At 49.9% G+C, this 12,106-nt stretch overlaps 1 protein-coding gene across 1 annotated transcript; it reads left to right on the forward strand.

Moving 5' to 3' along the window:
• The first annotated feature begins 296 nt into the window (after nt 1–296).
• On the forward strand, nt 297–11,234 carry CSUI_007617 (polynucleotide adenylyltransferase). The gene is made up of 10 exons (XM_068067762.1): nt 297–1,690; nt 2,355–2,969; nt 3,688–3,767; nt 4,311–4,788; nt 5,800–5,859; nt 6,780–6,970; nt 7,710–7,803; nt 8,715–8,789; nt 9,038–9,097; nt 10,006–11,234. The coding sequence occupies exons 1-10, from the start codon at nt 1,415–1,417 to the stop codon at nt 11,071–11,073; spliced, it is 2,997 nt and encodes a 998-aa protein (XP_067920260.1). The 5' UTR covers nt 297–1,414; the 3' UTR covers nt 11,074–11,234.
• Nucleotides 11,235–12,106: the final 872 nt, after the last annotated feature.

Below are 12,106 nucleotides of genomic sequence, written 5' to 3' on the forward strand. Positions count from 1 at the left end.
TGTCGGGAACCTCAGTCTGACTTGTTCTTTTTCCAAATTTTCCAATCACGAGATCGTGACAGATCACCCCGTTGAGGCTGAGTCTCTTGGCGTCCTTTCTGAGAAGGATCTATAGCGTATCTCTGCGTGGTTCACCGCCCGTAAGCAGAAACAGAACTGACTGCATGACTACGGCTTGTGATATTCTGGGGCAGTGTCAGATCATACCATAGAGGAGTTGCCATGCTGCCATCAACGGAGGAACAGTAACCTGGCGGATCACTCGTGGTTACCGTGCTCTGTTATTGTGAAGTCGCAGGGGAGGGCGCCAATCCTTCTCATCGCTTCGGAGACCAGTAACGCCGTGAAAATGCAAAGACCGTACACAGAAAAGCGCCAGACGAGCAAACAGCTCACAGAGGAAGCAATGTCTGGATAACCACTGATTCCAGACACCCACAAGGAGATTGTGTGCCCGCTGAAGCCCGGAAAGAGAACGTGAGCCATGTCTTCTCCGACAGGAGACGATGTTACTAGTTCGTAGTCTGTCCATTCTAGGACACAACATGAAGTCGCCCGGTAAAGGCTGGGTGATGGAAGGCAAGCTAGTGGACGCGTGCTTGCGAACTCCTACAACGACGGGTCGCCGCATGCGGCTCCGATGCATGTACAACTGATTCCGGGAAATTGCGGGGACAGCATTTTTCGCAACTCTTTCACGGTGTTTTGGAGTCCAGACAGACAAGCAGAGTAGAGCGGACGTCCGCAGGCGATATTTACCGGAGGAGTGGGTCACCCAGCCGTCTGGACAGTGCAGTTATTCAGACCGGCTGCGCGACACGTAACACCTGCTATGGCTGCGAGAGCAGATGCGTCCCAAAATGTTCGCACTCGAGACCTTTTTAGCCCCCCAATCTTTCTTCTCTCCGCTTCTGTAGAAGCTTCTTCCGTCTTCGCGGCGGCCGTCTCCTTTAGATGGTCGGTCTCCAGCATTCTGCAAGGAGAGAACGACTGTGAGGGAACTGTGAGGTCGTAAGGCTCGCCCCTGGGAAAATGAGAGATGGGTCCTGGCGATGGCGTGACTAGGAGGCGGCTTTTCAAGATCGGCTGGGCGCCTGAAAGGAACCTTACCCTTGATTCAATCTCCCCTGCTCTTGCATATGGTTGGTTTGTAGGCGCTGGCCGTACACTCTCTTCATTCTCGCAGTCTTAGCTTCTCGGGTCTTGAGAACATCGGAACTCGCTCGACAGAGCTGCTCGGCGTGCCAACAAGCCAAGTGGCTCGAGAGGCGCTTTGTGTCCTCTTACGTTCTTTGCGCATCATGTACCTATCAGCCATCAACTCCGTTAGATTCTAGACTTCTTTGTGTCTACCAAGTTCGGTCTTGTCATTCTTCTCCCTGTGTTTCTTGATGTCACCGAAAGCTGCTTCAAGATGACAAATGACAAGGAAGGGAACGTGAGTGCCACGGAAGCTCAATGCCCGAGAGACAATGAAGGGACGAAACAGCGGGAGGACCTCGGCGGTTCTCAGAGTGGACTGGAGGCGGCCAGAAAAGGAGAGACTGGAGAGAAGAAAGACGCAGTAACGGATTCCCATTTGCTTACATCTTCCTCCATAGTGTGGGGTGGCGCAGATGGAGCAGATCTGTATCTGCTCGAGGACGAGGAAAGGCATTTACGCCAGAGGCAGTTGAACCGTGTATTCAAGGTAAAGTCTTTTCGCCTTCCATTCTTAGGGTCCGGGGAAAGTGGGAGAAACATCTTCAGTTCACGTTATCACTCTCGGTACTTCTTTTCTTACAGAGAAGAGGGAAGCGACATATGGTTATCCAGCCACGGGCGAAGCCTGTTTTCCTCTCAAGAGCTTGGGACAGCGGTTCACCACGGACGGGAGTCTGACCAGCTAGAATGTGACTAAGCAGCCCACCGTCTCTAAAAGCTATCTGGTACTTCTTAGCTCTTTACCTAGGCGGGGCAAGACTTCTGTAGAGCTGCGTCGTCGGGCTAGGGTCGATAGTTGCCCGGACGGGAAGCTACTGGGTAACTGATGATGACTCTATAGGGAGCTTTGGTGATCATTCGCATCTCCCTGTTGCGCCAGTAGAGCCTTTTGCTGCATTTGTGAGAGGTGTGTACATGAGGGACGCGTTGAGCACGGTGTCCTCATGTGCTGATCTCTTCAGTGTCTATGAGGCAAGATCAACACTGCTGCGGCCTGGGCTGCTGCAGTGCTTTATCTCAAAACATGCCTTCGCTGGCTTGTTTCTTGCTTGCTGTTGACGTTCCAAAGATTCAGCCACCACGGATGGCGCCACTACAGTGCGAGGTCACTCGTACGCATGCTGACTTCGAATGTGCGGTTGCTTTTCAAGGACAAAATCATTGCATATAAAGCCGCAAAGGCTCAAAAAGGCGGACTGAGTGGCTCCTCATCTTCGCCATCCCCTGTCTCTGCATTGACGGCCTCAAAGGGGGCGGAGCGGCGGACAGCCTTAGATTCTGTGGAAGAGAAAAAAGAAGAGGGACTAGGCTCCTCTCGCAACGCAAGAACTCCTAGCAAGGTTGCCTCCTCCGAGAATGGAGACCCTCCAGCCACTTCTGGCGCTCCACGTAATTCTCTTTCCTTTGTGGAACACTCGAAGACAGCCGGAGAGACTAGAGCTGAGCCCGTAGTCAAGTCAGCTGCGTCAGAGAGTGCAGACGCGAAACCAGAAGAACAGTCGATTTCGGAACTGTACATACATATGGAATCTTTTCCCAAAGAAACAAGCACATCTCGAGATAAGCCAGCGGAGACACCCGGCGTGGCTGCCGCAGCCGCCACCGATGCGCCTTGGTTTGATCCCCCTTTGCCCTCGCTCGCCGAGAGAACGGGAGGCGATCTCAGGAGAGGCATCCAGGGAGACAGGTTCTTACAGCCGCCTTCATTTTACGTGTCTATGCATAAAGAGATCTGCAGCTTATTAAAACTCATCCAGCCTACAAAGGTATGTTTTCACTTCAGTTGTTCTCAAGCGAGGAAAACAAGTTTTCTACCCAGACGTGTCTGCTAAGACATTCCGGAGAAGACTGGACAGTCCTTCCGTCAGCCCACCGATGCCTGGCGGAAATTCGTTACAGAGAAACAATGGTTTTCTCTGTGATGTCGCGGGGACTCGGCGCACAAGACGTCACATGCACAAAGAAGGGATTTAGCCATCCACCCATACACAAAAGCAAGGGGATACCCGAAAGAACTGGACGTCAGTAGTGCGGTCTTTCTTGTGCAACGGGAAGCTTGTGTTCAGATAGTGTTGGCGTCAGTTCTTGATGCCGCAGCCGTTTCTGTATGCACACTGTGTGACTATGTCGTCCAAGCATGTCAGGTTACACTTGCGTGGACCGGACATTCCGCGTGAAAGGGCTGGCTCCCTGAGTGAAGGAGTAAGCCGTGTGTCGGAAAGCTGCGGTTTCTACGCGCAGGTTTTTCTCTTTCGTGACCTGTTTATTCATGGCCCGCATGAATGTGCTTACAACGCTTCTGGCGCCGCTATGGATCCAGATCATAATAGGGACACTGGAGAGACACTGCTGTGAAAGCGAATACCGGGGGGGAAGTTCTCATACCAGACGAAGTTTTCTATGCAGCTCTCTTGAATATCCGAGGACACTGACGCGCGCTGTTGGAGTATCGCGTATTTCCGATTGTGTAGCTATTGTCTTCAGGTAGAGGAGTACAAAACCCTCAAGGCATTAGCAAGACTTGAAGTGGCTGCATCTCTATGTTTCCCAGGTTGCTCGTGCAGGTGAGACTAGTAGTTCTTCCCAGGACGCTCCTGTCTTTTCTTCGTTGCCAATTTCATCTCCACTCTCAATCTAAGTTAAGGTGTCCTTTGCTGACAGCTGTGTGTCAGCTCCGTACGGCACTAAGGTCCGGAAATACATAATTCTCTCTTTCGACCGAGTTCTTCATCTTTCTTCTCCGTCATTCTCTTTCATCTCCCCTCCTGTAATAACTTTCCGTTCTCTTCTTGCCGGTTCGTACCTCAGCGGTCTCTCTTCTTGCTCTTCTGACTCCCGGAGTTTTGTCCCCTGAGAACTCTGTGTGAGACTCCCCTCTCGTTAGAATTTCTCGTGAGTCTAATGTCTTTCGGTTGAGACCATTCATGATTACGCTAGTTGCTAGAAGCGAATTTCCCTGTTCGGATGTCAGTCTCATTAGTAGTACTGCACTAAGGGTATTCGTATCGGAGACAGGGTCATTTGGTATAAGCTTCTTCTACGGTTTTGCTGCGGCGGCATCTGCGTATTGTCTCAGTCAGTCTTGTTTGGTTTGTGATTGCTCTTAGATGTTTTGGAAGCTTCGCGACTAACATGATGCTCCCAGGAGGAGATGTTGATGTATGTATCCTCCTTCCCTCGGCGGTGAAGTCTGTGTCCTCATCTCCTTCGGGAAGTTGTTCTCAATCTCCAGCCCGGTCGCCTGCGCGGACTTATAGTTCGGAATCTGAACCTCGTTCTTCATCTGTCAGTCAGAAGGCTGAAAATTCTCGGCCCGAGAAGAAGCGCGGAAGGGAAGGAACAGGGACCGGACAAACGTCTCCTACTCCAACCCCGGAAGCGGCCCAAGCACACGCGGAAAATGTAGCACACTTGACTCTTCTCACGTGTGTCCTACAGCAGCTAGGCGTAGCTCACGGCCTCGAGCTTGTCTCTACCGCACGAGTACCAATCATCAAGTATATTGACGCGGCTACGGGCGTGCCTCTAGATGTGACGATCAACCAACCTAGCAGTCTTGATACTACTGTCTTCGTCCAGCAAATGGTACGCAGCTCTCTCCTACTCAGGGGACCGGTGTCTGCGTAGTGAGGCTGTCCGGATGAAAGTTTCTTCGCCTGTATTTGTACGTGTTTCTCTGCACTCCTTTGCATAGGCAGAAGCGGCGGAGGTCGCTCTGGAGAAGTGTCTCCTATACGCATGTCCGATGAAAAGAAGTGTAGGAAGTGTTCAATTCTAGACGTGTACATGAAGAAGAGGAACAACGGGTAGAGTGCTTTAGCCGCGTCTGTGCTGTAAGTGTAGACCGCTCGCTCCCTAAAGCAACCTAACTTCCTGTATGAGCTTCTCAATTACAGAGTCTCACGGTAGCTGCGCAGAAGTCAGTTTCCCGGTCAGCGGGAAAGCTTGTTTTGTGTGCATGGCGGAATGGACGTACCTCACTTGAAAGGGCAACCGCGGCTGCAGAGTCTCCGAAACGGCCAGTTGAGTGGTTTGCCTTAGGTCGTCTCACGGATCTACAAAGTCGTAGGGTTTTTAGTTCGTTTGATGCATTCGACGCTCAAATACAACGTCAGAAAATCGCCGCACAGCGCCGTTCGCAAGAACTGCTCTAACCCTCAGTGGCGTCAAAGAGTGCCTCAGGATCAGATTGTCTTGTCTGTCTCCGCATTGCGCCATCTGTCTTGAACTCGCGTTTAGAAGGAGCGATTGAGCCCGCGTTAGTGACTTTCGGCCTCTTCAGATGAAAGCCTGCACACATCTGATCAGATTCACGCCTTAGGACTTCAGCAAGTCAGACTGATAGTCTCTTTCCGTCTTAGGCGTCGCCTGTATGAACGAATCAAGGGTACATACATATGTGTTTAGAATCTCGTAGGCGCTCATCTTGCAAGGGAAGAGAGACGCGCTGCGTGACTTTGAACTAACCGGCACCCTGCTTGTGAACGCGCGCGTGACTCCATTCACGTGTTGTTTACCCGCTAACCCAGAAACGGCGGGAAAGACTGAGTTTCATTCTCAAGTTCTTATGTTTCGTTATCTCTTCCTGGTTGGCAGTTGCGGAAGTTTCCTCTACTGCGTCCACTGCTTCTGCTTGCGAAGCTCTTCCTCCGACTGGTAAGGAATGCTGATGTGCTAGGTTGCGATCCCTTCTACTTCTCAGAGTCTCCGGAATCATCACTGTACTCTAATGCAGTCTATTCAGTAGCTCTTCGTCAGTCGTCGAAGGAAGAAGTAAAGGTTCTCCAACCGCAGGGTGCTGCGAAGCCACTGTTCCGGTGTAGGGGCTACCTGTGTATCGTGAGGCAGTCGGCTTTGGCGTGATGGCCATACTGCTGGAAGTACAGAAGCTTCGTATGGAACAGTATTCGGAAAGTTCTGAACTCTTTCCGGAACTAACTATCTTTGGAATGAAGTGGGCGAAGAGTGCAGTGGGGTATGCCTCTCCTCTTAGCAACAACCGACCACACTGCGTGCATCCCTCTACTCGGGCAGTTGGTTCCCTCTTTGAAGCCTTCTTTCTCTTTTCTCCCTGATTTTTCGTAACTTCCTTTCATCTGTAAAAGTGTGTTTCTCCTGGAAACATGTCTAAAAGGTAGCGGGCTTGATCATCGTGCTAGAGGAGAGAAGTTGTCCGAGGTCTTTTTACATGTTGTCGGCTCCCGTTCTGCAGTTTGCTTTTGTATCTTTTTCGTGGAGAAGACCCGTGTTCCCGTGCGTCCGCAGGGATAACTCGTTGGTTGGTTGTTATCACGCAAGAGAAGTTTCTCTCCTTTCATTTTAACAGAACATACGGATGGCTTGGTGGCAACATAAGCATGTAACAGTCCCCGACCAGTCGAGTAGTCTCCTCTCTTTCTCTCGAGAACAGAACAGTGTGTCCAAGCTTTGCACCGTCTCTTTCCGGACTCTCCATATCTGTATCTATCTATGTATATGTATATATATATATATATACACACATATGTATGTACGTATATGTATTTATATATATGATTTACACACACGCGGCCGCGCATGATGTTGTGATTCTGCAGAGAAATCTTTCTGAGACGTATCGGGGAGGAGCAGGGAGTTATTTGCTCTTTACAATGGCGCTTCTGTTCCTCAAAACGTGGCAGCCCTCTCATGACGAGACAGTACAGAGAGAAGTTCTTCTGTCCCACCTCTTCATTGACTTTCTCTTTTTCTGGGGAAAGCATTGGCATTACCGAGACTGGGGTGGATGGTGAGGAGATGACAGACACCGGTGTAGACGCGCTGGTTACCGTTCAAAGCCATAGGTCTGACACAGCTTTGCGTATGTATATGATTCAAAGGAGACTGGATCTTCCGTGATTCTTATTGCTAGATCCCAGCTCGAAGCCCTGATGTCTGTCTGTCTGTCTGTCTGTAACCCCTCTTGTTTGTCTGTCTGTGTTTCCAAGAAGTCTTTCCCTCTCTGACTAGACATATGGCACGCGTCCGTGAGCCCTCACTCCCTTTCAAGAGTCAGCCATCTGGTGGGGGGAGATTGCCGTCGGAAAAAAGAGCGGAGTTCAGCTACTAACAACGCGGGCGTGTCTCCGCGTATGTTTTTTCTTCAGAAAGCTAGTTTCCTTATCCCCAAGACAACTGGCCTGTGCTTTTCATATCACCAGTGGACGAGGTACTAGCTTGGCATTACACGAGGAGTAATTGCCGGGCTCGGCTCATGTCACGGACTCCACGCTATATTGCGTAGCTATTTCAGGCTGTTGTTCTACGTGGCAATGTCCTGTCGTTGCGTTGCTTTGTATTCGACTTCCTGCTGAGAAAAGGTTGGTGTGAAAGCATCTCTCCGTCGTTCAGACACCTTCATTCACTGAGCTGTTATATTATCTTTGAGATATTAGAATCCGAGACGTAAGGATATCTTCTCACAACGAAGAGGTCACCTCACGTTGCCACCCTCTTTTCCTTATGCTTCATGATATCTCTTCTTTCAGCGTCAGAGGTCTAGGCCACAGTTTTCTTAAGAACGTGCGACCAGAGCTTTGGGGAGGGGACCGTAGAGAGCTACTTTGCATGGAAAGCCCGACGGTAAGTCAACTACCGCAGGATGCAGTGCTTGTTCTGGAGCAAAAGAACGTCGAAATCATATCGGAATAGCTTTTCGGGTCGACAAGCTCGACCATTTTCACGCTTCAGTCTTTCTTTTGGCCTGAGTTTCATGAGATGCTCTGGAGTCGTTCCAACGTTTCAAACAGAGACTTCGAAAGCATACTCACGGAGAGGCTTTCGGAGATACCCACCACGTAGTAGGCAAGACCAAGAAGCAACATAGACGAGGTCTATAGTGTTCTGTCAGACAGAAGCGTTAGACCACGTTACTCGGAAGCACTGTTTTTCTTTCTGTATATCCACCGGGCTCCCTTTGGGAGGTCTGCTCAGGTGAGGGCGATTTCAGAAGCGACCTATGGCAACTGAGTAATTTTTTCCTCGTGTATCCCGTACATTTCGAGTTCACAGTATCTCGTCGAAGCTCAGTTACGTAGACTGGTGTGAACTAGTTAGTCACTATGCCACAGAAATCAAGGGAAGCAACACAAGGGCATTATCGGGGGAACTTCGTACAACAAGGTAGGAGAGACGTGTATGCCAGTGTGTAGAAGAAGGCTTTGTCTACCTATTCTTGCGACGATTCAAGTGGCACCGAACCGTACAGTTAGTATTAGTGAGCCTTCTTGTGCAAGTCTGGTGATGAGGGGTAGGAGTTCTCAGGTGAAGTCCGGCTAGCCTGTCGAAAATGTCGCTAAGAGTTTCTTTGGGCCTCTCGACGGGACTTCTCGCATACATACATGAATCAGGGCAGATTTGGAGTTTTCCTTGTAGATCGGTCTGTCACACCACCGCTCTTCTTCCTTCTGGCGTCTTCAGCAAGTCTTGGATCCCTTGTTTTTCTCTTCTAGGGAAGCTTTCTCATTCTCTTTCTTGTCTCCCTTGTCCTGCAGACTCCAGAGGTGGACTTAGGCAAGAACGCTTTCAACATCCTCAACGTCCGTAGCGCATTCCAAGCAGCGTTCCTTGTGAGTTTCTGTGTGAAGGCTGGACGGATGAACTAAACTGCTGTTTCGACAAGCTGGTAGACGACAGCAGAGGATGAGGCAAGGCGTAATTCGGGTTGTCTTGTGCGGCCGCCGTCGAGAAACTCAAAGTTGCTGATAGGATCAGCGAGGCTACTTGACTGCCTGTGTAGTCTGCACTAGTACAGCTGCTCATGTATGTGGGTATACGGGACGTTCTTGACTGGTTTGTCTCTTTCTTCTTTTCATAGGATCTTATGGCGTTGCACTTGGAGTGGAGTGACGCTGAGATGCAATGGAAACATGATATGGTAGGGTGACGGCTACAGGGAGGTCTACCTGCCACCTGCTTGTTTTGAGTCAGCTTGGGGGGAGGGGATATCAAGTCCGTGGATGTCTTTGCAGAGGGAGAAGAGTTGTAGGTATATTGAGGTGTACGAGTTTCAAAGGTACTCTGTCATACAGTTGTCTGATCAATCATTGTAGAAATCGAAGAGGGTGTTATTCTCTGCCCCGAGCATGCGGCTACTATGCTGGCTTTCATGAGTAGTAGTCCGTAGTGTCTCAGAGTACCATGGTAATTCTCCGGATCCGTCTGTGGACTTGTTTGGTCATCTGGAGATATTTCTGGCAGTTTTCTGTTTCTGGATCAACGGCTCTCGAGTTGTATATACGCCCCATTATTCCGGCTCATATTCTTCTGTGTGTCCATCCCGTGTCTCGGTGGCTGTTCATTTGAACTGGCTCTTTCTTTCTGATAACGCAGAAGGGGACTCGAGTGAGAACGGACATAACGCGTGCTACGTATTTATCCCAGCCCAAAGTATGTATTGCCAGGAGTGTACAGCAGCATAAGAAAATGCTGAGCTCTTCCTCCCGATTCAAGTAGGCGTGGCTTCTTCATCTTGTAATCAATTGCGTAGAAGTCTATAGGTTTCTTTCAGATTTCTCGTGTTGAATGTCAGTGGGAGCACCGTTTAAAAGTATAGCATGCGTCTGTTTAGCTGGTACAGTCCGCTCTAACTGAGAAGACTGAGGTTGAGAGGAGGGCGGGGCATAGCTCAATCACACTCGTGAGGCCGTGTTCAGCGCGGCTTGTTTTCACTTCTTGCCGAGCGACTTGTAGGTTCTCAGTTTCGATTAGGTGCCGATGTCTGAGACTGGCATATCAAGGTGATCAATACAAGTGGATGCGTGTATATGTTGTTGTCTTTGATAGGAACGGTCTCAGTCTCGGAGAGGCGCTGAAGGGCGTCAGCCTGCGATTCCTCAAGTCTATTCTCGGAGCATTCTGGCTCATCTATTTGATCCGAGCCATCCTGTGTTCTCTGTGCGAGAGCGTGAGAAACGTGAGGATGGAGCGAAGTGGAAGCGAAGTGATTCTCCAAGTGGGATGTCGAAAGAGGAGAGTGAGCAACAGAAGCACGAGGAGCTTATCCGTGCCTTGGGTCTCCGGAGTAACTCTCCTGTTCATCGAAGTAACTCGTCCAAAAGAGTGATTCTCTGTGCTAGGCCAAGCTCTGCTAACGATGGTGATGACTACGACAATAGGAGTAGTCGAAGAAGAGACGTTCAGCGTAGCGGTAGAGAAAACTCGAGGGAAGGATACTCTGGTAATAGTCCGACTTTTGAAAGAGGAGTTAGTCGTAACAGCGGGTATTTGACTCCAAAGAATGAAGACGACAGTAGAAAAAAGCATGAGGGATGGGTTGAGATAGGCGTCCCTGTAGAGCTTTTGGAAGAAGCGGTAGCAGACTTCCTTCTTGTTTCCACGACCTGGAGAAAGCCAAGTTCAGGGGAACAAATGCTGTCTAGTCCCGGTCGGTGTGACGTCTCGGGGGAAGATGAGAGTGAAGAGTCAAGCTCTCGAAGAAACAATGAAGAAGCACTGCGGGTACAAAGTAGAGGTGCTGCTCGAAAATTAGGACAAGAAGAAAGACCTGGTGAGAAGAAAAGAGGAAGGGAACCGGAATCTATATCAAGGAGGGAGCAACGAACGGAAGAGAATAAGGAAGAAAAGGAAACTCGGCAAGGCTCGACTAATGAGACCCCTTCCAATCAAGCGAATGGATGTGAGGAGTTAGCCAAGGGCGAAGATAAGAGCCCTTGCTTGGAGAAATCAGAACATAGAGACCTCGTATGCAAGGGAAATGGAACAATCGGTTCCGATGTGGACGATGAAACACTTGTTTGTTTATACGCGAAGTTGCGAAGAACGGTGAAGGGGAAAAAAGATACCTCATACACCGCTTTCGTAGCGCGTCTTGCTGCCGCTACTGCAGTGTAAGCAGGAGGGATAGAAGGCTTTGTATTCATTGCATGCGATGTGCTTTGTTACTTTTTTTCTTCTGGAGCATAGCCTGTCTGTCAAGTTCAAGGTGGGGACAGTTCTTTTGGTGTATGTACTTCATGTATGTACATGCAGGCGGACGTTCACATCCTTCAACCAGTACAACTACAATTTGCTTACCTTATACTAGTACCGCACACTTGAAACAAAGACCCCGGTAGACGGAGAGGAGAGGTACAGAAGGGTCTGTGTCAGTCGCGTACCTCGGAAGGACCTATCGGTTGAGCAGCAAGCCTAGGGAACAGTTTGGCTGTCATCTTAGTGACTGGCTCATGGTGCGATGAAGGAAACACAGCTAGTTCATGTGGGTCATTGGAAAAAATATCTGTTCTATCTACGCTACTACTACAGTCGATATACCCTGATGATTGTCAAGCCTCACCCTCTAGCGGTAGGCAGGCACACAATGGTAGGAGTGAAGTGCGTACACTGGCGTGGCATAGCTCCCCCTTTTTCTCGGTCCCCTTCAGGCTCATGGACACCGAGAGCGCCTGTGGTTGGCATCGTCGTAGTCCATCCTCTGGTGGCGGTCGTCCCGCGCTGGGTATCAAACTCTTGAAGTTACGTATTTCTCCGACTGTGATTCCCACTTTCTTAGCTTACTTCCGTCCTGTGTGTGCATGTGGGGGGAGGTAGTCAGCTCTTCTACGGAGATTGACACAGCGGTGCTCTGCTAGCCCTCTACCAGACGAGGTACAGGTGCTAAGATATACAGGCAGCAACCAAAGATATGCACGGATATGATCGAGGTGAAGCTATAAACGTTTTCACTTCGTGAGATCTCTCTCGCTGGAGTATGAAGAGTGGCTCATGTCTGCAGCATGCCGCATCAGATATCCAGTGGGTTCAAGACAGCGCTACAACATAGTACCCCCGCTTCTTTCTCCTCTCCAGGCTGTGGTTCTTCACTTCCACTATTTTCTCCCCTCTCTAATTTGACTCTCTCACTTCGCACCCTACTACTAGGCTT

The sequence above is a fragment of the Cystoisospora suis genome (assembly GCF_002600585.1).
Source record: "Cystoisospora suis strain Wien I chromosome Unknown contig_4079, whole genome shotgun sequence".
Lineage (NCBI taxonomy): Eukaryota > Apicomplexa > Conoidasida > Eucoccidiorida > Sarcocystidae > Cystoisospora > Cystoisospora suis.